General features: G+C 38.5%; 8 protein-coding genes across 8 annotated transcripts; 5 read left to right on the top strand and 3 right to left on the bottom strand.

Annotated features, from left to right (window-relative positions):
- Window positions 1-1,175: 1,175 nt before the first annotated feature.
- LOC129796508 (putative oligosaccharyltransferase complex subunit CG9662) lies at window positions 1,176-1,821 on the bottom strand. Its single transcript, XM_055838514.1, has 2 exons — window positions 1,680-1,821; window positions 1,176-1,614 (listed from the first exon to the last, which is right to left on the bottom strand). The coding sequence occupies exons 1-2, from the start codon at window positions 1,819-1,821 to the stop codon at window positions 1,304-1,306; spliced, it is 453 nt and encodes a 150-aa protein (XP_055694489.1). The 3' UTR covers window positions 1,176-1,303.
- Window positions 1,822-1,963: 142 nt separating this feature from the next.
- On the top strand, window positions 1,964-3,901 carry LOC129796485 (caspase-8). The gene is made up of 2 exons (XM_055838469.1): window positions 1,964-2,355; window positions 2,421-3,901. Exons 1-2 carry the CDS (start codon window positions 2,233-2,235, stop codon window positions 3,798-3,800), a joined length of 1,503 nt encoding a protein of 500 aa, XP_055694444.1. The 5' UTR covers window positions 1,964-2,232; the 3' UTR covers window positions 3,801-3,901.
- Window positions 3,817-4,466, bottom strand: LOC129796509 (UPF0547 protein C16orf87 homolog). The gene is made up of 2 exons (XM_055838515.1): window positions 4,042-4,466; window positions 3,817-3,967 (listed from the first exon to the last, which is right to left on the bottom strand). Exons 1-2 carry the CDS (start codon window positions 4,380-4,382, stop codon window positions 3,883-3,885), a joined length of 426 nt encoding a protein of 141 aa, XP_055694490.1. The 5' UTR covers window positions 4,383-4,466; the 3' UTR covers window positions 3,817-3,882.
- Window positions 4,467-4,602: 136 nt separating this feature from the next.
- Window positions 4,603-5,286, top strand: LOC129796504 (B9 domain-containing protein 1). Its single transcript, XM_055838508.1, has 2 exons — window positions 4,603-4,884; window positions 4,953-5,286. Exons 1-2 carry the CDS (start codon window positions 4,638-4,640, stop codon window positions 5,279-5,281), a joined length of 576 nt encoding a protein of 191 aa, XP_055694483.1. The 5' UTR covers window positions 4,603-4,637; the 3' UTR covers window positions 5,282-5,286.
- Window positions 5,287-5,456: 170 nt separating this feature from the next.
- Window positions 5,457-6,830, top strand: LOC129794528 (uncharacterized). Its single transcript, XM_055835280.1, has 2 exons — window positions 5,457-5,544; window positions 6,039-6,830. The coding sequence occupies exons 1-2, from the start codon at window positions 5,503-5,505 to the stop codon at window positions 6,828-6,830; spliced, it is 834 nt and encodes a 277-aa protein (XP_055691255.1). The 5' UTR covers window positions 5,457-5,502.
- A 1,152-nt stretch (window positions 6,831-7,982) lies between these two features.
- Window positions 7,983-11,569, top strand: LOC129796506 (uncharacterized). Its single transcript, XM_055838511.1, has 2 exons — window positions 7,983-8,110; window positions 8,176-11,569. Exons 1-2 carry the CDS (start codon window positions 8,078-8,080, stop codon window positions 8,674-8,676), a joined length of 534 nt encoding a protein of 177 aa, XP_055694486.1. The 5' UTR covers window positions 7,983-8,077; the 3' UTR covers window positions 8,677-11,569.
- Window positions 11,570-11,847: 278 nt separating this feature from the next.
- On the bottom strand, window positions 11,848-16,329 carry LOC129796486 (phosphatidylinositol 3-kinase regulatory subunit gamma). The gene is made up of 3 exons (XM_055838470.1): window positions 15,987-16,329; window positions 14,305-15,364; window positions 11,848-12,410 (listed from the first exon to the last, which is right to left on the bottom strand). The coding sequence occupies exons 2-3, from the start codon at window positions 15,291-15,293 to the stop codon at window positions 11,933-11,935; spliced, it is 1,467 nt and encodes a 488-aa protein (XP_055694445.1). The 5' UTR covers window positions 15,294-15,364; window positions 15,987-16,329; the 3' UTR covers window positions 11,848-11,932.
- LOC129796470 (histone-lysine N-methyltransferase, H3 lysine-79 specific) lies at window positions 16,180-22,918 on the top strand. Its single transcript, XM_055838427.1, has 5 exons — window positions 16,180-16,391; window positions 16,496-17,520; window positions 17,705-19,614; window positions 21,211-22,055; window positions 22,124-22,918. Exons 1-5 carry the CDS (start codon window positions 16,370-16,372, stop codon window positions 22,726-22,728), a joined length of 4,407 nt encoding a protein of 1,468 aa, XP_055694402.1. The 5' UTR covers window positions 16,180-16,369; the 3' UTR covers window positions 22,729-22,918.
- Window positions 22,919-23,027: the final 109 nt, after the last annotated feature.

Raw genomic sequence — 23,027 nt, 5'->3', positions numbered from 1 at the left:
GTTTGAAGTTTTCTATAGAAATGTGGGTGTAAAATTTCATTTTTTCGTATTTTCAAAATCCAAGATGGCCGCCGTCCGCCATTTTGAACTACCGTCAACCACTTGCCTTCCACCTAGAAGTCTGAAATTTTATTATGTTGTAGAGCTCTGTGAGACATTTTCATCGATAATTCATACTTCAAAATCCGACAGGCGGTTTACCAAATATGGCGGCCTAAAGCAAAAAGTGTTTTTTCAATATAACTCGAGAACCGCTTGACCGATTTTGACCATCTTGGTATCAAATGAAAGGTATTGAAAAGCCCTACAACTGTCTAGAACATTCCAAGTTCCAAAAATTGCTGCAAGAGGCGCTAAAATCAAAAACAAAAATTGCCTAACTTTAAGGGGCAATATCTCCGAACATCTGTTATAGATTTCCTTTAAATTTTGATATGTTGTAGCCTGACTCAATATCTTTCACCAGCCCGAAAATGAAGAAAATCTATGTCGCCGTTTAGAAGATATAGCCATTTGAAAAATTCTTGAATTTGAAAAGTTCTAAGAGCCATATCTCCTGTTCTGCTTATCCGATTTTGCTCATCTTAGTATCAAATTAAAGGTTTTGCAATACACTACAACTTTCTAGAACATCAGAAACCTCTAGAACCATTCCTTGAGTACAAAAAGTGCAAAAAATCGTTTTAGTAAAACATAAAACCTACATTTTGTGTTCTGGAGGTGACCTTGAAAAGTATCATGTTATATGCCAAATTTTAGCTTGTTTCAAGACCTTTCCAAAACTAGTCAAAAAATTTCTATAAGTGTTATAGAACCAGAGATATGACCATTTTTATGCATCAAATTACTGAATTTCACAAAAACAAATCAACTTTGCCTACTTATTCGCCCACTAATCGCATTACAACGCATAAACAAACTTCTACAAGTTGTGGGACACCAACTCTTATAACTGGACGCGTTATGATTGACTTTAGGTATCTATTTTCCCCATACTAATCAACTCTGTTCCTTATTCAAACTTTGCTCTTCAATGTGCTCGTTTTACTGCGAGAAAATTATTTTTATCTCGCAGATCTGATGAAAGCTATAAAAGCTCTTCTGGGGTCTTAGGGTGATAAGAAGTGTTATTGATAAGGATCTCTTACGAATGATAAAACTGAAGATTGTCCCACTCTGAGTTAATTCTAAGATCTACACTCACGTTTTATTGGACTTTTTAATAATTTTGACAATTTTTTTATATCAAACTTTTTGTCCTTCCTGATTGTGATAAAGTAGTTGGAGCGAGAGAGTCTCTTGTTTAGGGCTGAAGGTATCCAGGGAGTTTCATCCTCATAAAAATCCACGTCGTGAAAAACGATACGAGGATAAAGATGAATCCCATGGCCGTTAGAAGAATTCTATTCAGTTTTTGCTTCCCAGGTGTGTGCGTTTGGTCCATTATAATGAATCCTAGACCACCTATTGTGAAGAGGAAGCTACTTGCCAATCCCTCCATGATGTACTGCCCATTTACGCGATAGGCCATAAATGCCACCGGTCGGGTGTGCCCGTGTTCATCTGTTGTTGATCCCACACTCGGTGGCTCCACAATAACATCGTAGATTATTCCTTTAAAAAATTAAATGTATTTTTTGTTAATTAATTTTTAAAATATTGGGCAATAGGAATCTCACCTCCGGTAACCAAAAAGTACGAGAGGAGAACAAATGAGAAAACTGTGATGCTGCTGGGTTGCTGAAACCACGATGGTCGCTTGAGGCGCAAATTGGGAGTCTCTAGAACGAGAAAAGGAATCCTGTAGAGATTTTCCAGCATCGCAGGGATTCTTCTTGATCGTATTTGTAGGAAAACAACAGGATACGAGCCGGTGTGTTTTGGTGACGTGACGGGAAAACAAACACGGTTGGCAGCCCTGTACAAGTACCCTCGAAAAGGGAATCCATTTCACAGCTATTGCAAGTTATTCAGGGAACTTAAAAGAATTTTATGAAATAATTAAGATAGATTAAAAATTACAAAGAGAAATTCATTGGAAAATGTTACAGATAGTGTTATCAGGTAATATGAAACAGGAAGATATAAATGTTGTGATTTTTTGGGCAGGTGGTATTCAAAAGAAGCTCCTGAACGGTATAAACGCTATGCCTTTCCTATGATTCATATTTGTGAAGTATCTCGGGATTTTCAAATAAGAATAACTTTGTGATTTTGTGTGATATCGGAAGTATGTCAGTGTCCAAGGAATTAACCAGTGATGCCTTACCAAAGGCATCAGCTAATCTATCAATGGCTAAGATCTCCCTGGAAGATTTGGAGTTGCTGGAGAAAGATTTACTTTTCTACGAGAAGGTGCGTCACAGAGGCTTCCCGGAAGTGATTAGAATATAAAGAAATCATTTAATTGTTTTCTGCAGGTATCCGTTTGCTTCTTGCTGCTTCGTGGGCAAAGGGATCTCAATTTTCTTCTTGAAAAATTAATAACAGCCTTCAAAATTAATCGAATAGGAAGATTGGAGGATACAAAGATTATCACTCCATGGGCACGGAGTGATCCAGATTACAAATGGCGGGAGCATCTTGTGGAAGCACTAGCCATTGTCAAGAGCAATAAAGTGCTGAAGAAGTTGGGATTTGAGTTGAGTGATCTTCAAGAGACTTACCATCCACATATTGACGAGTTTTCGGTGCATGTTCATCCCATCCTCAAAATTCTGTACAGGATGTGTGAGAAAATGCCACGAAATGGAAGACAGAGGTTGATTCAACACATCCGAAATGATTGCCAAGACTTCATCAATGTAGGAGTGGATGCAGAAGATTTCTTGGAGATTTACTTCCTTAGTTGGATTCAATTGAAGATCATCTCAATTGGTGATAAGAGTGGCCTTGGAGCGCAAATTGATAAAGTTTTGGAATTTCTGAAAGTCAATGAAATGGATGAATTTTATGATAAACTCACGAAGTTTACTGCAACATCCCTTGATGCAACAGTTCAGGAGGGTAGTAGTCCTGTGCGACCGAAACAACCACCAAAGAGCAATGCAATGAAGAAGATTAACGAGGAGAATTACTTCCAAATGAATCCTGACGCTATGGGATACGTTGTCATTGTGAATGAGAAGAATTTCCATAGAGATCCTCTAAGGATTGTTGAGACATCCTTCCTTCAGCGTGATCTTGAGACACGACATGGCACAGAGAAGGATGTTGAAAGTCTCCGTGAGACATTTTCAGCTCTTGGATTCAGTGTGATTGTCAAGGATGATTTGACGAGTGATGAGATTTTAACAACATTGACAGAATACGTTGAGAAGACGGCCTCCAGATCCCTCTCATCCCTCATCATTGTGATGCTCTCTCATGGATTTGAGGGCAGTATCTATGGGTCCAATAGCATCCCTGTGGAAATTCGTAGAATCAAGGAAGCTCTGTACTGTGAGAAGTTGAAGGACATTCCGAAGATTCTCATTATTCAGGCGTGTCAGAACAATGATGCCTTCCTCAATGGAAAACTCACCATTGATGCTGCTCCCTCGGTTGATGCTGCAGCAAACCTCCTCGTGGCCTTCTCAACAGTTGAAGGATTCACTTCCATTCGTCACACAACTGAGGGTACATGGTTCATCCAGATTCTCTGTGCTAAAATCCGTCAATTGTACAAAAAGGAGCACTTTGGGGATATTCTTACGAAAGTAACATGCGAAGTAGCTGCCCAAATTGGTGATGGTGGACAGAAAATGATGCCAAAGTACGAATCAACACTGTTGAAGAACCTCTACTTCTTTCCACAGTGAAGGATTATGTGATTGATTGCCTTTTACTATCATTTTATTTGATAAGAAATGTTTATATATCTTCTCTTTTTAATTAAAATCACTATGGATTCCACACGACAGACCCGAGTTTTTGATTTATTTCCGCCAAAATGATCGATGCGACTTTCTGCTTCTCCTCTGATAGCCTACAAAGAATGATTAGAATTGATTATTTAATATTTTTTTTAACACAAAAAGAACTAATCAAAAGGATCCATACTCTGCAATTTTGCTGCCTCCAGTCTCTTCCTGAATTTTCTTTGTCCTCCCTCGGGGACCTCTGAGACGTGTCCCTGCCCTTGTGGACTTTCCATTTGACTCAATTGGATACTTTGCACTATTTTTCCTTTTATTCCGCTTCCGTTTATTCTCAAATTTGGACGGATCATAGAATTGGGGTTTCTCCCTCCGGACGCGCCCCGTTCGCCTCTTTGCCCCATCAACTTCGACCTTTTGGGAATTCTTTCGTGCTCGTGCATTGAAAAATGAATGTCCACATTTGCAACTTTTGCACGCAACAGCTACTTGGGATTTACACGCAGGGCAGGCTTTTTTGATCATGTTACTCTTGTGTTTCTGGGGATTTAGGGAATTTTATTATTCTCCGTCTTCCTTTTTGCACTAAAATATAAATACGACTGAAGTTTGTTGCAAAAGAAAAAAATCGGGGGGGGAAATCGCTTATTTCTCGCGTTGATTTTCTGCAGAAAGTCGATAAGTTGGTTACGATGGCAACCTTCCCGCGCAAACAAATCACGCGGGCTAGCAACCCGGAAGTAAATAAATCAAACACAGCGTTTTGGGTGGATTTTTCTAATGGATTTTGAAAAACATTTCCATCTGAGTATTTTTGGGCAATTGGAGAGTCTTTTTCTGCCTTTGGGATGCGATAGTAGGGCTGTGTATTGTCGCTATGAAATTCTAGCTGGTCCAGATTGGGAACTTGTTTCCGGTACCAAGACTGGCATAACACAGACATGTTCAGCATCAAGGCAGCGCTTCCAGGAGATTTCTCTCAATATGCCACTGGAATTTACGTACAAATCCACAAATCCCTTTGGTTGTGAGTTGAATAAAAAAAATCCTTGAATTATTGAGAGGAAATCCTTGATAATATTCTCTTCGTTCCAGGGCCACAGATTGTCGTGAGTTTGTGGGGAAGTAATTTGTGGGGCACAGAGGTGTGTCGTGGCTATGCTAGGCTACACATTCCCCTGCCAGAGAGGGATAAACGCCGAAGAATTGAAGCTCCCATCATTTCACCAAAACCCATGGATTTGTGGTCAAAGATCATTGGATGGTTCTCAGATTGGGTACCAGAATTGAGAGACCCATCCGTGCTAGCGCATGGAAATCGCACAAAGGGTATCCATACGGAATCCTATGGCCACCTCCGGGCATCCTTTGATATTCTAACACGAGGCAGTGAAGCCCTTCACTTGGAATGGCATTCCCATTGATCATACAAAAAAATCAACCAGCATATCGTCCACCGAATTCCTCAAACTCCATCCTCTTCTTATCATGCGTGTTGTCACCTTGCTTTGATTGCGTGGCCGTCAATCACTATCACCAATCTTGTTGGCTGCCTGATTTCCTTCCCGCACAATGACAAATTGCCACTGCAAATGGTCAGGAAGTACCTTCGCTCTCCCAGTTAGTTTTGCTCTGTGGCTGAGAAATGGCTGAAGTACTGCCCATTATACTTATCTTCCTGTTCTCAGTAAGTTTACTTTACTTTAACTGCATCCTCATTGGACTCATTATTTCTCGCTGTTAATAAAATAAAATTTTAAAAAATATATTTTTATGCATTATATTTAGTTTTGTGAGTCTTGTGATATTTCTTGTTCTTCTTGTTTTACAACGGATAAATAATGATGTTTCGAATCAATGTGATTACTTCTTCAGGATCTGAGATAACAAGGATTATTTTTTACTCATAAAATACATGTTTTGAAAGATTTCCGTTATCATCTTAAGACTTCAAAAAAAAAAATTCTTATGGAAAAACTTCCAAAAATTTCTTTGCAAATTGATTAAATTCCTTGCAAAAATTGCTTATCAAGACTCATTTTTTTTCTGCTCAAATATCCGTCATTTGAGATTGATTAATGCATCCCATCCATCATGCTACAAACCTCTATACCTCTATCTATCTATCCACATTTTAGAACCTTCTGTAAATGCATTTTAATAATAACCATGTCCTTGAAGGTGACTCTCGTGAGGAATTGGCACATGGGTGAGATTACCACATTTGAGACAAATTCCTGCGAAGAACGCCAAACGGAAGGTATCATCTGCTACAGTTGCAGCGTTGTTGGGGTTTGCGTGCTGATTGACCAGCAATGGCATACAATTCCCATTGAGGAGTGCGACACAGCAGGCGGGTACTTTTGCAATGTCGTTGCTGGAACGTGCTCAAATGCCTCCGGACCGTGCAATCCAGTGGGACATGAGAGGAACTTTGTCTGCACAGCAGCTGGGATCTTCCCTGATCCGTACGACTGCCAAATGTATCACATGTGCTACCGCAGTGGCAACAGCTTTGGTGCCATCAATGTGGAATGTGGTGGCAATAGTGCATTCTCCGTGATTACAGGTGATTGCTCCATCACCATTGACAATCACGTGTGCAGGGAGCATCAGTATAGGTGCGAGAATGTTGGTGATCGTGGTGCCTGGCCAGGAAATTCCAATATTTTCTACATTTGCAAGGCCGAAGTACTCGAAGATGGGCGACGTGTCCTCTATCCAGGACTCTATCGGTGTGGCCCATCGGAGCACTTTGTAAACAACGAATGCCGCCTGGGCAGCCCCGAAGGTCATCCCACACTACCGCCTAGCAACACCTGTGTCACCTCGGGGATCTTTATCGATCCCACAGATTGCACGTCGTACCTTCTGTGTGATCATGATCTAAATCTCCATGTGATTCATTGCCCCGAGGATTCATTCTTCAATCCTGAAATTCTTGCATGTGAACGAGGGAATTGCACCAACTAATGGGATTAGTGTGAAGGAAATTCACAATTAACATTTAATTCTATTCGTTTTTTTTTTAATTTGTAAAAAATATGATTCTGGTTGTGTCTGTAATAATAAAAAAAAAAAGATTTATTAATAATTTTGATTATGTTTCAATTAATTTATAGTTTTGCATAAATTTTAATGCCTTATTTATTGGTTCTATGAGTGGGGTGCGACTATGTAATACAGGGTGACCAAGAAATTAGGGCATGATTTTAACCGTGAATAACTTTTGATTGGATTGAGATTTCTGAAAATTTCTGTCACCAAAAGATGCGTAAACTTTTTGAGTTTATGCATCTTTTGGCGGCAAAAGCTTTCAGATATCTCAATCCAATCAAAAGTTATTCACGGTTAAAATCATGCCCTAATTTCTTGGCCACCCTGTATTATTGAGCAAATCCGCGTTTATTTAAAATGAAAAGTAGATAGGTACATATTCCAATCGAATCAAAAGTTATTAGCTGTTAAAATCATGACCTAATTTCCTGGACCACCTTTTATTTTCCAAAATTTTAATCCTTTCGCGTTTTCTTGGGTCATTCGTAAAACCAAACATGAAATATTTAATTTCCAAGAAATATATGAAATTCAGAAAGAAAAGGTCAAAGAAGTTTTGCCTGAAAAATGTCCTCTGAGAGCATTCATAGAATAAATATCGTGATAAAAGTGCGCATGTTTCAATGTTTTTATGTTTCACGTTGGACGCGAAAGGGTTAATTACATATTTTAATAATTTAAAAAAAACTGAATTAGCATAAAAGGATCCAAGGAAAGCGTTAAACGAATGTTTCATGCGGTCGCGAAAGGGTTAACTTACTAAATTAACTTTTTTTCTCTTGCATTTTTTGATTTTTTTATGGACCAATCCTTTTAGAACCCAGTAGATATATTTTTTGCGAATTTAAAAATAAAAATTCCAGACTTCTACTGAATTATTTTCTCTAGTTTTCTTTTTCTTTAAAATATTCTTTTAGAATAATTTTTCTAAAGAAAATATTGAGAGGAAATGAAATTTTATTGCGCGACTGTTTTTTTTCTTGGCTTGTAGGCGGTATTATCACTTACCTATTTATTATCAACTTGTAATCATCTTCTAATCAAGTCGGATGCCCAATAAATGACTGTGTGATAGCACCTTTCAATGGGGTACTAAAGGCATAGCCATTCTTGGCAGTTTTTCTGCAAATTTTGAGTGAGTTTGACGAAATTTTACAGAAAAAATGAATAAAATTTTCATTTTTATTGCTTTCCTGGTGAGTTTTCTACTTCTTCTCTTCATGGTTTATCTTCAAAGCGCTGATACATTGGATTCTTTTAGGGAATCCTCTCTGGAGAAGTGCTGGGACAGAGCAATTTTGCTTCTCTGCAGTCACGCGTTACATCAATTGCTCGGAATTTTGAGAGTGAAATCGAACGAATCCACCAGGATGTTGCGGGATTCACTGTGAGGTCCATCAATGAGGTTCTGGGGCAGGCCTATGATGCCGAGATGGTGTCCCCGGATGAGGTGATGATCTCCGCATGCAACCTCAACGTTGTCAACCTCCTACGGGGCGATATGAGGACCATTGATGACGCCATCATTGGACTAACTGTACGCACTGCAGAACTCAAAACCATCATCTTCCGTGCTGTTGACGGGAAATCCCTCCTTAATGCTCCCGAGGGGATCCGTGAGGAAGTCAATACGGCCATCGATGAAGCCCAAAATGAGTTGCAAGAGGAAATTTTGAGTGTTATTCGCCAGATCGCCACCTTCAAGGTTGACACCTACAACCTGATAAAGACTCATCGCAAATGTATCGCCAATGCCGTGTGATTGTGCATTGTGAAAATAACACAAAAAAGAACAAAATATAATAGAAAGAAAAAACTCCTTGCTTATCTTGCACGACGTTTTTCTCTTTTCTTGTATTATTTTCTTTTTTTTTTTTTACAAATTTCATCCATTATTACAAATATGTCCAAGAGTAACAATTTGTTTTTTTTTTGGGTGTGTTCTTATCATTTTTTTCCTTTTTGTAATTGTAATATCTCTATTCATTACTCAATAAAAAGTATATATATATATAATAATAATTATATAAAATAATTATTTTGATTACACAACATGCTTCATCTTCTCTTCTCACTTTTTCTCTCAGAGGACACGATAATTTTTTTTTGTTTTTCATTTTTTTAATTCATTGTAATTTATAGTTTTGTTGTTGTTGTTTTTTATACTTAATAAAGGTACACATTTCTATCATTTTATTATTATATAATTAATTTTCCATCAAAGCTCTCTCTCTATTCCCTTTTTTTCTCTCTCTTCAATGCTTTTTTCCAGCAGTTTGAATATTATAATTTTAAAACCAACATTATCACACCTAAAAAACTTATCAATCTGTCCATTGAATAACGAAGAATATTTTATAATTTAGTTAATGATTTTTCCTGATTATTTTTTTCTTATTAATTTTCACTTTTCAAATTAATCTTTTCAGCTTTCCTTTTTTTATTTTTTAGACTATTTAATGAGTATGAAAGTGTAATAAATTCGGTTAAAAAAAAATGTTTCGAAAGGATATTTCCTTCAATAAATAACAACAAAAATGATTTTAATTAAAAACAAATTCTACTCATTTAAGCCCTTTTAAAATGTTTACCAAAAACCGAATGTACGTAAAGAAAATCTCTTTAATTTTTTATTTATTTTAATTTACTAAAAAAACTTTTTTTGGGACATTCCTGTTCGCTTTTTACCTAACATTCTTATTTTTTCTAGTTCTGCCTTGTACTGTATAAGGTGTCTTTCAGTAATAGGCTTTACAGGCTTCTATTGAAGTATAAAGGACGTAAAAATGAAAAAACAACTTTTTTTCTCATTTGAAGTTCAAATAAATCTTCTAGGTGTGATAATGTCAGCAAGAAAACTTTGTGTGTCATTTTTTTTCCTTTTTTTAATATAAAAAAAAAACTTTTTTTTAAATTTATAAACATTTTTTCATGGATTTTTGCGAGTGAATTTGATAGAATATCTTTTTTCTTGAATAAATCAAATAAAACCAATATTAAGCGACGCAAGGCCTATCCATTCTTATGACATTGTTATTGTACTCCTTGCGAAGAAGTAATAAGTTACTTTCGAATTATTACCACACATGAGGGCCTTTTTACGGATAGAAGTGTATCAATTGGCGGATTGAAAGATTCGGATTGATTGTATTCGAACCGGTGATCTTTTGCATTCAAGCTTGAATGCTCTATCGATTGCACTCCTGCCTGACCCTCTTTTGAAACAATAAATAAAAGAAAAAACACAGTGGTGACGTCATTTTCAGCGATTTTAAACAAAATTCTTTATCGGCTTTTCTCAGAGCATTCTACAGTAGAAACTATAAAGTTTTTTTTTGACGATTTTTTATTCTTTTATTTTATGTGTGTCTTGATGGTTTTATTGAATAAAGAGTTTTCCCATACTAAAACGAATAAACTCCTTTGTTGTACAAAAATTGCGTAATTAAAGAAAGCTATAAAATTGATTATTTTTGTCAAATTATTCTTTTGGTCCCCTTGAATTGGATTTTGAGTGATTGGAGGATAATTTTTGTTTACAAACTATTATTTAATCAAGACACAAATAATTGAGAAAAAATTAAATTATAGAAAGTCTTTTGTGATTCTGAAAATCAAGGTGGAAGAAAAGTTTTTTTTAAACAATTCCCGAAGATGTTCTGAATTACTAAAAGCCACCATCATTGTGATTCCATTCTTAAATTGTTCAAATATAAGATTTGTATTTTAGATAAAAAAAATGAATAAAATTTCAATAAATAATTTATCGTTTCAAATCCATTCTCTCGCAAAAATAACCACCAAACTAGTGAAAATCTGTTTAAAAGTTACAAATTTAAAAGAAATAAAAAAGTTTTAAGAAAAAAAGAACGTTAATTAATTGACAAAAAACAAGACACATTTTTGTTGATCTTTGTAGTTATTAATCTCTCGTGATCACTGAAAAAATATCTAAAATGGCACGAAAATCTCTGCTCTATACTTTTTTCTTCCTTTTTTTTTTAAAAAACAATTCGTCCACAATTACTATATGTTTTCTTCATTTAGTTTTTGTTTTATATACCACAAAGATGGCAACAGAGAGTGCTCAAGCAATTTATCTTTTATAAATGATTTTGGTTTTCTCTTGATTTTTTATCATTTCTTTTTGAAATACACATATTTTCGCGAAATTTTTTATACCATAGTTAATATTTTTTTTTTTTGTTAACACACAACGTTATATTTTCCACATTTTATCTTACAAATATCATCTAAAATCCTAATATCATCTATTAATAGTTTTCCATTTTAATTGTTTAGGTTTTTTTTCCTTTTTGTTGTAATTTTTTACGGTCATCTACTATTTTGAAAATGTATATTTTATTTTTTTTTCGTTCCTATCGATTTATAAATGTTTTTTTTTTTCTTTATGTCCTATTTCACTATTTTCGCATGATTGACGGGATGGAGTTGACTGTGTGACGTGCTTTTTTTATTAGATTGTTATTCATTTTACTTTTTTTTTTCTCTTTAAAGGAATTGTAAATAAAAAAAAGAAGATCCTTTTAACAACTCAACTATACGAATAGTTTTTTTTTCTTTTCATCTCATATATAAATCATCTCTCTCTCTCTCTTTCTTTCTCTCTATAATTAAATTGTATAAAAAAGAAATCACATTATTCTTATATTTAATATATACTCAAATTATTTGTGGGAAGATTCTCTTTGATAGAAAGAAAAAAAAACACAAATTTTCTTCTTATTTTCTCCTCTTTTACTCTTTCTTTTCTTTAAAGAACGTTCACTTTTTTTTGTTTTCAAATTGCCTTTTTTTTACCATCCTTTCTTCTTGCGATTTATCTTCATCATTCACAATGTGGGAGAAAGGAAGAAATAAATTGAAGAAAAATACGCGACAGCATGGAAAAACAAGAAGGTGAAAAGAAAAATGTTTTTCTTATATATTGTATTTTTTTCAGCGGAGGAGGAGACACATACACACACGCACAGAGACACAAAAAAACAGTGAAATCACTAACACTCTCCACCACTGGCTTGTCGTTGATCATCTTTAATTGCTGCCGTCGTTGTTGGCACAATAACATTGGGCCCATAGACTGGGTACTTGAGTGTCGTCAGGAGGGAGTCATTGTGCTCCTCGAGTGAATTGTGAGCATAGTGAAGGACAAGAGCCTTCAATGTGCTGTAAACATTGTATGGCTCTGCAAATCCATACCCCCGGTCCGTTTGGTAGATGATACAGTGATTTGGGATGCCATTGTTGGAAATTGACAACGCATAGTGCCCAGCACTGCGCGGCCGTATGAGGAACGTACCCGTCTGCGTGCCCGTGAGAAGTTGCTCAGCATCCAAACGACTGCAATTGGGCAAGAACCACGTTGATTCGTCATAATGGGTCATTTGGATATTATTCAAATTTGCCCACGATCGTATGCCATCCTCCATTATCTGATTAATATGCTCATGCGTTAGACCATGCTGAAGGAGCCATCTGGAAAGAAGTAAATAAAACTCATTAGGTACCTATAATGTGACATTTCGCTCACAATGTGTCGTTCCTTCATCAGGCAATTGAAATTGTGGTGAAAATTGTCCAAGAACTTCATAATTAAATATACAAAGATATAAAAATTTATGGTTATAGTTTCTTATTAAGCAGAGTATGAATAAAACAATTTTATAAAAATACCTAGATTTTCTACAATCCTAGATTGTTTTCTAAAAGTTTCTATGTTATCAATAATATTCACTGCATAATGCTAAACTCAGCCCTAATGGAAGACTTATTTTTAGGGCACCCTTCCCACTTAAATCTCTTGTACTGCTACATAATATCCTTTAGTCAAGTAAAGAGTTAATTCTTTTGCTTGGTTTACTGCTATAAAATTCCGATAAACAATGAGTGAAATTCACTAGTCAGACAATATTAGGATTTCTTGACTCTTCTTAAGATTAAAAAAAAATAAATTCTCAGACATGTCTTAAGTTTTCTTAAGAAAAACTTTTTTTTTGTTATGAGAGCCTTATTTGCAACTTTAGAAAAACCTAAGATTTCTTAAATTTTCTTAAGCGAAACGTAAAATTTCGTCACTAATTTTGTGATATAAAACTTTTTTATGGAGTTTTGAGGCAGATACGACGAAAGTAGCGAAAAGTGACGATTTCTTAATGTTTTCTTTGACAAAAGTTACGAGTTCTTACAGATTTTTTCATTTTTTTTATTAATTTTCTTAAGGTCTCTTAATTTTTCTTAAGCGAAACGTAAAATAAGTTTTCTGTAGCAAAAGTTAAGAGTTCTTAAGATTTTTTAGGATCTCTAAAGATTTTTAAAATTTTTTTTTAAGGTTTCTTAAGCAATACGTAAGATTTCTTAAGTCGAAACGACAGCAAAATATAAAACGTATTTAGCCAAAAAAATGACCGAAAATTCGTCTACCTAATTTTTTCGATTTCTTAAGTTTTTTTAACCAAAAGTTAGGATTTCTTAAGTCATTTTTCGCAGATTTTTACAAATTCCGATACCCAAAGATAATCAGGAAAAACCTTCGAAAAATTGCATTTACCCCGATTCAGCCTGACTTAGGAAGTCTTCTTAAGTCTTAAGTTTTCTTTCACTTGATAAAACTTAAGAAATTCATAAGAAAACAAAAATTTCAAGACTGACTAAGGAATTTCACCCAACAATACCCAAAAAAAAAGATAAAACATCTTACGTGGTTATACATAAGCTCTAGTTGAATTGATGGTTATTTTTTGAACTTTAAATTACAATTTTATCTTACGATTTAAAGATATTTCTAAAGTCTTTTTACTACCTATCTTTTAATTTGAATATTCTATTATTTGTGTACATACATGAAACATGAAAAAATGCGTGCAAAAATTCTATCAGAACTACCTTTCCTCCATTGTAATTGTAACTTATAGTGTTTATCTTAAGATATTGAATAATATCCCTTTGAAAAGTTATTAAACAAAAAATAATCTATTTTTTGAATTTTTAAACAGTTTCCTTTAACAAAAAATCAGCAATTGAACCCAATATGTCCGGTAAGTGATTAGTCTTACAGACTATTTTTTTTTAAATTATAATTTATATTTATTTTCTCTTTATTTTTACCCATTTGGATCAGACGTGTGGGCCTTTTCTCATGACGTTAATACGCATGAAGGGGAAAAAGTTCAAAGCACGTGTAATTATCACAGACTTTACACGCGTAATTAGATAAAATTGGACAAATTAGCAAGTTCAATTTTTTTTTCGGAGGTTGCCTAAATAAATCGTGTGGTGTTTAAATGAATATAATTAATTAATAAATCAGGGGCAGCGGTGATGTTAATGAAGTTTAAAAAAAAATAAGGAAATTATGTAAGAGAATCCTTACCCATGGAGTTTCTCCTTCTGTCGCGACAAATTGAGCACCTCCGGCTTGAGGTAGTTGATATCGCGTTCGAATGCTTGGAATTCCTTGTTCTGCATCGCAATATCATTCTCGAGTTTCTCCTTGCTCTCATTGAGGGCACCAAGTCGCTGATTGAGAATGTCATAGTTTTCATTGAGACTCTTTATCTCATGCGGCTGCGCTTGGGTTTTCAGCTTTTCCTGCAACTTTATCTGATCCTCAAACATGGATATCGCCTCGTGGAATGCCTCAAGTGCTTGTCGCTTAAAATCTATCTCAATCTCCATCCGTTGGTACGAATCGTGCATATCATTGTATTTTTGTGACTTTTTCAGATACTTATCGTGCACCTCGAGAAATTGTTCCACCAATTTATTCACATCACTCTCATTTGCCACCCCCGTGGTGTCCTCCTCTTGATTATACCGCGATATTGGGTACTGCAACTTTATATCCAGCACATTGTTGTACTGCTTGAGAGACTCTTTGCGAAAGTAATTGACCAACTCCACCACAGATGAGAATGTATAGGGTTCCGTGAAGCCATATTTGCCATTACGGTGCCCAATTTTAATCAACTTATCACTACCATCTTTTCGTATGGTGAGCGTATACTCGCCCTTTTGACTCGATGCATCACGAATGAGGAACGACCCATCCGGCATATCCTTGAGGCGCTCCTTCACCTCATCACGCGTTATCTTCCCCCAGTACCATTCGGCATTCTGTAGGGCAACTGTGGCACCCGTGAAATCCCCACTGGGACCCTTTTCGCCCTTTTGCGGCACAGCTGGCGGCTCTGCGGGTACTGTCACGCCGTAGTAGTCATCGGTGGTGGTGGTGGGTGGTGGTGCGGGTGGTGGCACAGGAGCCGGAGGTACCGCTGTTAGGGTGGATCTGGAACCGAGCCGTGGTGGTAGGGCTGGTCTATCACAGCTCGTATTGTCCTTAAAAGGGTGCGATGGGTCCATACTTTTCACACCTTCGCCTACGGGACGACACTCTTACCGTCTCGAGTTCTTCCACGTCTGCCTCAGTGGATCTATAGTAAGAACAAAAAAAATAAAACATTAAGAAAAAAATAAATCCAAAATTTGATGCAAAATATCAACAAAAAACTCATTGATTTTGAGTTTGTTTCAGCGATTAGTATAAAAGTAGGAAATGAGCGTTCCCCCAACCCCGCAGAACGTCCCAAAGACCTCCCGATGTGGGCAGGAGTGACTAGGAATACCCCCTGTGGCCCCATCGCCCCATTTAGCAGGAAATAAATGAAGATTTTCAAGGATGGTCAAAAAAATTCTGCGATAAAGTGCTTTGTCCTTGAAGCAAAATTTTCTCTCTCAAATCGAGGTTTCCATTCGTGACTTCTTCTTTGTCTTTGCTCGGGTGAGTGCGAAAAAAAAGCCCAACCGCACCAAATGCCGGCACTATGGGGGCAATATACACCCCCGGGTCTCAGTGGAAAAGTCGCCAGGGGCATTTTTCGGGATATCCCCCATGGGTGGGAGGACGTTTGAGTGCAGGAAAAAGGGAAGAAATGGAAAGTTTTCTTGACAAATTGCTCTCAGCAAAACCGGTTAAGTCGGCTGCCATTGACGTTGTCGTCAAGTGAATTTTCACGCACTTTTCCCCCATTTAGATGGTTTTTCACACCAAATTACCATTTCCATCATGTTCTACAGCTCCTCCACGTCATTTTTGCACACTTTTCAGCACTTTTTCACAAGGATTTCAGCAGGAAAATTGCAAACATCCACTTTTTTCTCATCGAGCTACTTCGACTTTTGCCAACATCGGTCTACCTTCGTGAATGCGTCGGTCGTGCCGAATTTAGGCCATGTTTCACTTCATCTACCATCCGCATGGGGGCGATTGTGTTTCGTCTTTCTGCAAAAAGAAAAGAGACCAAAATAAAATTTTTCCTGCAAACACGAAGCCATTGAGAAGTAAAAATGAGCTTCTTTTTGCATAAAAGAGCCATGGAGTAGGAAATAAAAGTGCACGTTGGTGTTTATTGGGCTGCACACGGTACTTGTGGACGGAAATGCAGGACGTTAAGATGAAAGGTGAGGCAGGAAATGATGGGAAAATTGACAGCATTGTTTGTTTGTGTTTGGCACGATGGGATGCGTCCAATGAAGATTTTTTTACCTTTTATTGAATTTTTAAGGTGCAATAGGTGGACAGGAGTCACGAAAGATGCTGGCAGTGGGTGAAAAGAGTCTCGTGTTGCATTCACCAGCCGGTGGGGACCCCCTCGTGTACACGTGGCCCCTGCAAACGGGCACGGGATCGGATAAACATGATTCGGGCATTGACATTATCGAAACAATTCGATGGGTCTTTGAGGATCTTTCACAGTCACAGCTGGCGCATGAGAAGATAAAGTTTACAGAGGTGAAGACAACGTGTTATGATTCAATGACGAAACTCTGTGAGACGTACAATGAGACAATTGGCATGATAATTGGGCGTGAAAGGGAAATGGGAACATTTGAGCAGCGTCTGGGGAAGAATACAACCAAGGGGTTGTTGAAGCACATCCTCCAGCAGGTGTACAATGCCTCCGTGGATGATCCGGATAAGCTCAATCAGTACGAACCCTTCTCACCCGAGGTGTACGGGGAGACGTCATATGATCTCGTGTGCCAGATGATTGATCAAATTGACATTTCACCGGATGATGTGTTCATTGACTTGGGCTCCGGTGTGGGGCAAGTTGTACTCCAAATGGCCGCAGCGACACACACAAAAATCTGCTTGGGCATTGAACGTGCTGAATTCCCAACACGCTATGCCGAGAGTATGGATCACAACTTCAAATTGTGGATGAAGTGGTTTGGTAAGCGCTACGGGGAGTACAAACTCATCAAGGGGGACTTCCTAGCCGATGAGCATCGGGAAATGATCAATTCGGCCACAGTGGTGTTTGTCAATAACTTCGCTTTCGGGCCAAATGTCGATCATCAGCTTAAGGAGAGATTTGCCGATCTCAAAGATGGGGCACGTATTGTGTCATCCAAGAGCTTCTGCCCCATTAATTTTCGCATTACAGATCGCAATCTCTCCGACATTGGCACAATTATGCACGTAACAGAGATGTCGCCACTCCGTGGTAGTGTCTCCTGGACAGGAAAACCCGTCTCCTACTACCTGCACGTCATTGATCGTACAAAACTCGAGAAATACTTCCAGGTAAGTGTTTAAAAACCTCTAAAATGTTTATTTCTTTCACAATTTGTCATTAAATACATAAACTTTTCCTTCTTTGGATTAAATTGCTTAAAATCCCTTAAGATGAAATCAGCTTAAAAAAAGCAAAAATATGGTGATGATTTCAAGATAATATAGAATTTTTTTAATATTGCTGAACCCCCAGCGATTGAAGAATCAAAAGGCCACCGATGGGGACTATGGTTTCCCTACGGGTACAGCTGGGACACGTACAAGTGCCCGGGAGAAGGGGAAACGGAATTCATCGAAAGTCGTGTACGATTCATCATCGGATACAGACACTGAGGTAACGGGACCGACAACCCGTCGTGCATGGAGTGATTGGTGCAGCAATAAGGACAAGAGTAGCCAATCGGAGGAGGATAGTTACAATTCCAGCTCACGCGGACCACTGAAGAATACAAAGGTGCAGCAAACGAAGAAGAACAAGAAGATTGTGCGGAAGAAGAATGCCGGAAGTGGGGCATTGGATACGCAGGCAAAGAAGCGTGGACGTATCCGGAAGGGGAAGCAGAGGAAGAGCTTGAAAATTGTCGGATTGGATTTGTTGCACAGCAAAACACTGCTTAGTACATCGGCTGAGATGATGGGGAAGAAATTGCCACCAGCACCGGGATGTGTTGATCAGCAGTTGACGTCATTGACGGGAAATATGGAGCACACTGAGTTGGAGATCCCAACGGCACCGGGTGAGACACCGTATGCCCTGCAAATACTGCTGGATATGTTCCGGAATCAGTACATGCAGGCATTGGAGCAGATGCGTACACCGGCGTACAAGGAGAATATCACGGCGCAAATTGAGAGAGAACGTGAGAGGAATAAGAAGCTCCTGAATCGGGCAAATCAGCTGGAGAAGCAGATTCGGGTGTTAATTGATGACAGTGTGGCACTGCTGAAGGCACGTATGAAGGAATTGGGCATTAATACATCCAGCCAGAATGATTTGCTGTCGAAGGCCAAAGAGATCGTTGGGCGTCACAAGGAGCTCCAGGCAACGGCAACGCGGCTGCAAAATCAAGTGGGGAGCATTGAGATGGAACAGAAGATGCTGGTGCTGGGACGACTGAGGAAATTGGCGGAGAATTACTACAAAACCGACCAGATTAAGGATAGTGATCTCACGCGTGAGCTTAGCTATGATCTCGTCCTCAAGGAGATTGACAATACCTTTGCACAGCGCAAGAGGATCTACAGTCAAATGTCAGCAATGGAGGGTGAAATAAGGCGCCTGGAGAAGTCACTGAGGCATAGCAAGGAAATGATTCCAAATCAACCGCCAGTGTCGTCATCGTATGTGCCAAATGCCGATGTGGCGCAAATGTCTGCCAAATCCCACAGCCGCTCCCGTTCGAATAGGATGCGTATGCATGAGTGGCCAGATGTACCGGATGTGGGGAAGATTGATGAGAAGAATCCGGAAATTCTTGCACAGAAAATTCTCGCTACAGGCCGAAAGATCGAAGCAGGGAAGCTGGCAACGACGTCGTCGTCATCAAAGGCGCCCAAGCAGAAGGAGAAGCAGAAGAAGGTGAGTGTGGACAGTGAACTAATGCCGGCACCTGTTTATGCGACAAAACAACCTCCCGTGAGTCATGCTACACCACCACCACCACTACCGAAAGCAACTGCCATTCCCACGCTCAAAATGCACGAAAGCCCAAAAGTTGTGAACTTCGAGGATCGCCTCAAGAGTATCATAACGTCCGTACTGAATGAGGATCAGGAGTTGCGACGTTCGCAAATGGCACAACAGCAGCGTGATGTGAAGGTGCCATCATCATCAGCTCCACCCACCGCCACCATTATGCATCATCAGGAGCCACCGGAAATCCCACCGCCTGTTTCTCAGCACGAACATGTCCCAGTTGCGGATCTCATTCAGGAATCTGGGAAATTTACAGCACTCCAGGGGGCACAGATGAAGAAGACAGCAGCTGAATCATTCTCCACTGCCTATCAGGTGTATCTGAGTCAGCAGCAGCAGCATCAACAGCAACATCAGCAACAACATTCGCAGCTGCAGCAGCATGAGGTGGCCATGGAGATGCAAGGGTGAGTTGTAAAATAATTTTTCTTCTTTCGAATTTTCCTGGATAAGATTTTTTACAAATTCTAGCTTTGTGTGACTTTGTAGATTCTATTGTTATCCTAGATTCACACGAGATCGTGAAAATTAGGATATCTTGCAAAAAGGATGAGATTTTTCCGCAATTACATAACCTCTAAACTTTTTTGGCAGATTTTTTTGTCCGGGAGTTTTTTTTTGGTAAATTCCAGGAGTGAAATTGTGGAAAATGTGAATTTTTTTTAAAATATTTCTACAATGAAATCTTATTTGGCACTATTGTAGCTCCCGGAATATACAAAAAAATAGACATGATCCTTTCCAAGACAAAGGGGAACCCGGGGTAAAATGGTGAATTTTTGAGAGATAATTTTTCCTGAGTTCCGTGGAAATATTTGAGATTTCCCATGAGAACTATCTTATAGGAAATTTTCCGGGCTACAACTTTGTCTCAGACGATTTTTCTCTATTTCAATGGGAAAATGCTTTTTCAGACCATTTTCCAAACCCTTCCAAATTTGCCTGTTCCAAAAATCCTGGGGTAAAGTGGTTAATTGCGTTTTTTGTTCGCTAGTCTTAATTTAATGAAATTATTTTAGCAAGACACTAAAATATCTATTGAGAAAGAGAGATTTGCGTACGAATTTAAACCTTTTGTTAATAAAAGAAATACAAAAAATAAAAATAACGTTAAATTTAAGAAATTGTCTTTTTTATTTTTTTAGTTTATAAAAATTGATAATAGTCAGTGATCACACAAATCTAAATTGTACCTATGTAATAGTTATACTAATAAAGAAAAAAATATTTTTTTCAAAAATTTAAAAAGTTATCTTGAAAAAAACACAAAATTCACCATTTTGCCCCAGGGGGTATTTTTTACTATGAGGGTTCTACGGGAAAATTCGGATTTTTTTTTTTGGAAAATTCAGATTAGATTCGTGTTTAGCAATACAGTCGTGCTCTCGTGGTAGGACCGTCGTCAAAATGACTTCTCCGCGGTAAAACGGCTTCAGAATGAGGAATTTTGCCTTCGCAGTGGGACAATTAGTATCCTACCTTTCCAATAGTACTAATTGTCCCACTTCGAAGGCAAAATACTTCATTCTGAAGCCGTTTTACCGCGGAGAAGGCATTTTGACGACGGTCCTACCACGAGAGCACGACTGTACTTACTCTATCTAAAAATGCATTTGGATCAAAAATATTGCAGAGAATTTCGTCAAAACTGAATTTGTAGTTGAGAGGTCAGAGTAACTTTAAGGTTTGAAAAATTTGTTTTTCAAATAAGAGCCAAAATATTATGAATAATATTATGAAACTTTCTAGACTTAGGCAGGGGTATGAAGTTCAACTACTGACAAAATTAGACAGATTATCATTTTACCCCACTTACCCCTACATTAGAGGTCAAAATAGGTTTTTCCGGGAGTTGAATATCTCAAGAACGACAAGTCTGAAAATTTATACAAAAATAGTTCTGAGATTTAGGAAATGAATCCTCTTTGACTATCTAAAAACATTTAGAAGATTACAGAGGGATCTAGGGAATCTAATGGGGTTCTTTTGTGTTTTTCCGGTAGACGCTTCGATGAGCGCATGACACCCGAAGGATACTGCCAGCAAATGGATCCATCAAAGATGCGAAGTAATGCATTTTCACCGGGAATGCGATTACCGCCACAGCAGCACCGGGGACTTGTTTATCCACCATCAGCCATGCAGCCGGACTACACGCAAGTTTCACCGGCAAAAATTGCCCTGAGGCGACATCTCAATCAAGAGCGTACAGCCCAGCAATCACCGGTTAACCTGCATCGGGCCACAAAGACAATTGGGGATCTTGTGAATGGGGAAATTGAGAGGACACTTGAGATTTCCAATCAGTGCATCATTAATGCTGCTGTGAATATGAGTGGAATTTCGGAGCAGGAGCTAATGAAGGAGCGACAGTCACAGCCGAAGAAGGATTTCTCCTTTGGTGGGGGTACATCTGGGGCCGCTGCTGGGGGGCATCGTGAGCGTAAGCTAACCTACACTGCCGAATCGACGCAACCTCCTGAGCCACCACCAGCAGCTGGACATGCACCCCTTGAGGGTCTAGCGGCATCCCTGCAGGCGCGTGTAATTGCTTCGTTGCAGATTAAACAGGAGACAGAACAGCACCCACAGGCACCAGCGAGGGAGCTGCATGAGGTGCAACCGATGGATTTGCAGCCGATTCAGATAAAACAGGAGGATGTGAAGCAAGATTCCCCGTTGATCTTCTACCAAGGTTCCGGTGGGATGGTGTCCAGGAGTGTTGTAGACGTAGCACCACCCTATATTAATTGTGATCGTCAATCGGCATCGCTTGATTCCACAATTAGCCCCGATACAAACTACGGCGTCATGGATGAGAAGCAAAAGGGACGAAGGCAGGATGATGGTGAGTCCTTTGGGGATAATTTAACACTTTTGCTCATCTTATGAATGAATTTTCTTGTTTGTTTGTAGAATTTCTAGATGATGAGAGCCATTGGCAGGATAGGGTGCGATGTGGATTTGATAAATTGGTGGCATTTGCATCAATTGAATTGGATAAAACACGACGATCCATTGAGGAGGCATCCCTGCCATCAAGCAAGGATGGTTCACCGCACTATGGGACAGATGCAAAGACCCCACATCATGCTGCTAATTTGGCCACAATCAAAACATCATCAACTTCGTCACTTTCCGTGACAACCACCGAATCCGTAGCCACAACGTGTGACATCTCACCCAATTTCACGGAAGAAATGCTCCCGCATACACCAAGCCCAAGTCTAACACCACCACCGCAGGCAACAAGAACCCCATCGACGTCACTGCAGCAGCAGCAACAGCAGCAGCTCAATATTCCGCTAAAGTATCAGCGGCAATCACGCACGGAGAAGCACTACAAGAAGAAATTCCGCGAAAGGAAATGGGAATATGGCATTGAGGGTGACTGCCAGGATGACGCAGCGAGCTCATCGAAGCTACATAAAGCATCGAAATTTCGTCCAAAGGGAAAAGATTGGCATTGGGCTGCCGATGGGACTCCCGGAACGGCTCCTGGAAGTCATCCAGACACTTAAGAATTGCATCATAAAATATATTGAGAAGAAAGTTTAAATAATTCATGTCGTGATTGAGTTTAAATCAATTTTTAATAAGAAAAATAGTTGCGAAATTAGTCTCTGTGGCCGTACATTCATTAATCACCCTACTTATGTGTAACACTGCCGAAATGTAGCGAAAAACAATATAATAAAATTTTAACTTGAATTTTTTTTTGTTTTTGTGAATCGTGGGGTATAATGTTAAAAGATAAGAGAATTTGAACGCACCCTGTTAGAGAATTTCGTCATGGAAAAGCAAAGAATTCGATTTGTAA

The sequence above is a fragment of the Lutzomyia longipalpis genome, chromosome 4 (genome assembly GCF_024334085.1).
Source record: "Lutzomyia longipalpis isolate SR_M1_2022 chromosome 4, ASM2433408v1".
NCBI lineage: Eukaryota > Metazoa > Arthropoda > Insecta > Diptera > Psychodidae > Lutzomyia > Lutzomyia longipalpis.
Note: the sequence above shows the minus strand (reverse complement) of the source record. Positions and strands in the feature narration are given on the sequence as shown.

Coding starts and splice junctions, on each gene's coding strand:
- LOC129796508 (XM_055838514.1), bottom strand. CDS start 1,821: ATGCTGGAAAATCTCTACAGGATTCCTTTTCTCGTTCTAGAGACTCCC. Junction 1,615..1,679: donor GTACTTTTTGGTTACCGGAG/GTGAGATTCCTA, acceptor AATTTTTTAAAG/GAATAATCTACGATGTTATT.
- LOC129796485 (XM_055838469.1), top strand. CDS start 2,233: ATGTCAGTGTCCAAGGAATTAACCAGTGATGCCTTACCAAAGGCATCA. Junction 2,356..2,420: donor ATTTACTTTTCTACGAGAAG/GTGCGTCACAGA, acceptor TGTTTTCTGCAG/GTATCCGTTTGCTTCTTGCT.
- LOC129796509 (XM_055838515.1), bottom strand. CDS start 4,382: ATGATCAAAAAAGCCTGCCCTGCGTGTAAATCCCAAGTAGCTGTTGCG. Junction 3,968..4,041: donor GGAGGCAGCAAAATTGCAGA/GTATGGATCCTT, acceptor CATTCTTTGTAG/GCTATCAGAGGAGAAGCAGA.
- LOC129796504 (XM_055838508.1), top strand. CDS start 4,638: ATGGATTTTGAAAAACATTTCCATCTGAGTATTTTTGGGCAATTGGAG. Junction 4,885..4,952: donor ATCCACAAATCCCTTTGGTT/GTGAGTTGAATA, acceptor TCTTCGTTCCAG/GGCCACAGATTGTCGTGAGT.
- LOC129794528 (XM_055835280.1), top strand. CDS start 5,503: ATGGCTGAAGTACTGCCCATTATACTTATCTTCCTGTTCTCA. Junction 5,545..6,038: donor TACTTATCTTCCTGTTCTCA/GTAAGTTTACTT, acceptor ATGTCCTTGAAG/GTGACTCTCGTGAGGAATTG.
- LOC129796506 (XM_055838511.1), top strand. CDS start 8,078: ATGAATAAAATTTTCATTTTTATTGCTTTCCTG. Junction 8,111..8,175: donor TCATTTTTATTGCTTTCCTG/GTGAGTTTTCTA, acceptor GGATTCTTTTAG/GGAATCCTCTCTGGAGAAGT.
- LOC129796486 (XM_055838470.1), bottom strand. CDS start 15,293: ATGGACCCATCGCACCCTTTTAAGGACAATACGAGCTGTGATAGACCA. Junction 12,411..14,304: donor CAGAAGGAGAAACTCCATGG/GTAAGGATTCTC, acceptor ACTTCTTTCCAG/ATGGCTCCTTCAGCATGGTC.
- LOC129796470 (XM_055838427.1), top strand. CDS start 16,370: ATGCAGGACGTTAAGATGAAAG. Junction 16,392..16,495: donor GCAGGACGTTAAGATGAAAG/GTGAGGCAGGAA, acceptor TGAATTTTTAAG/GTGCAATAGGTGGACAGGAG. Junction 22,056..22,123: donor GGGACGAAGGCAGGATGATG/GTGAGTCCTTTG, acceptor GTTTGTTTGTAG/AATTTCTAGATGATGAGAGC.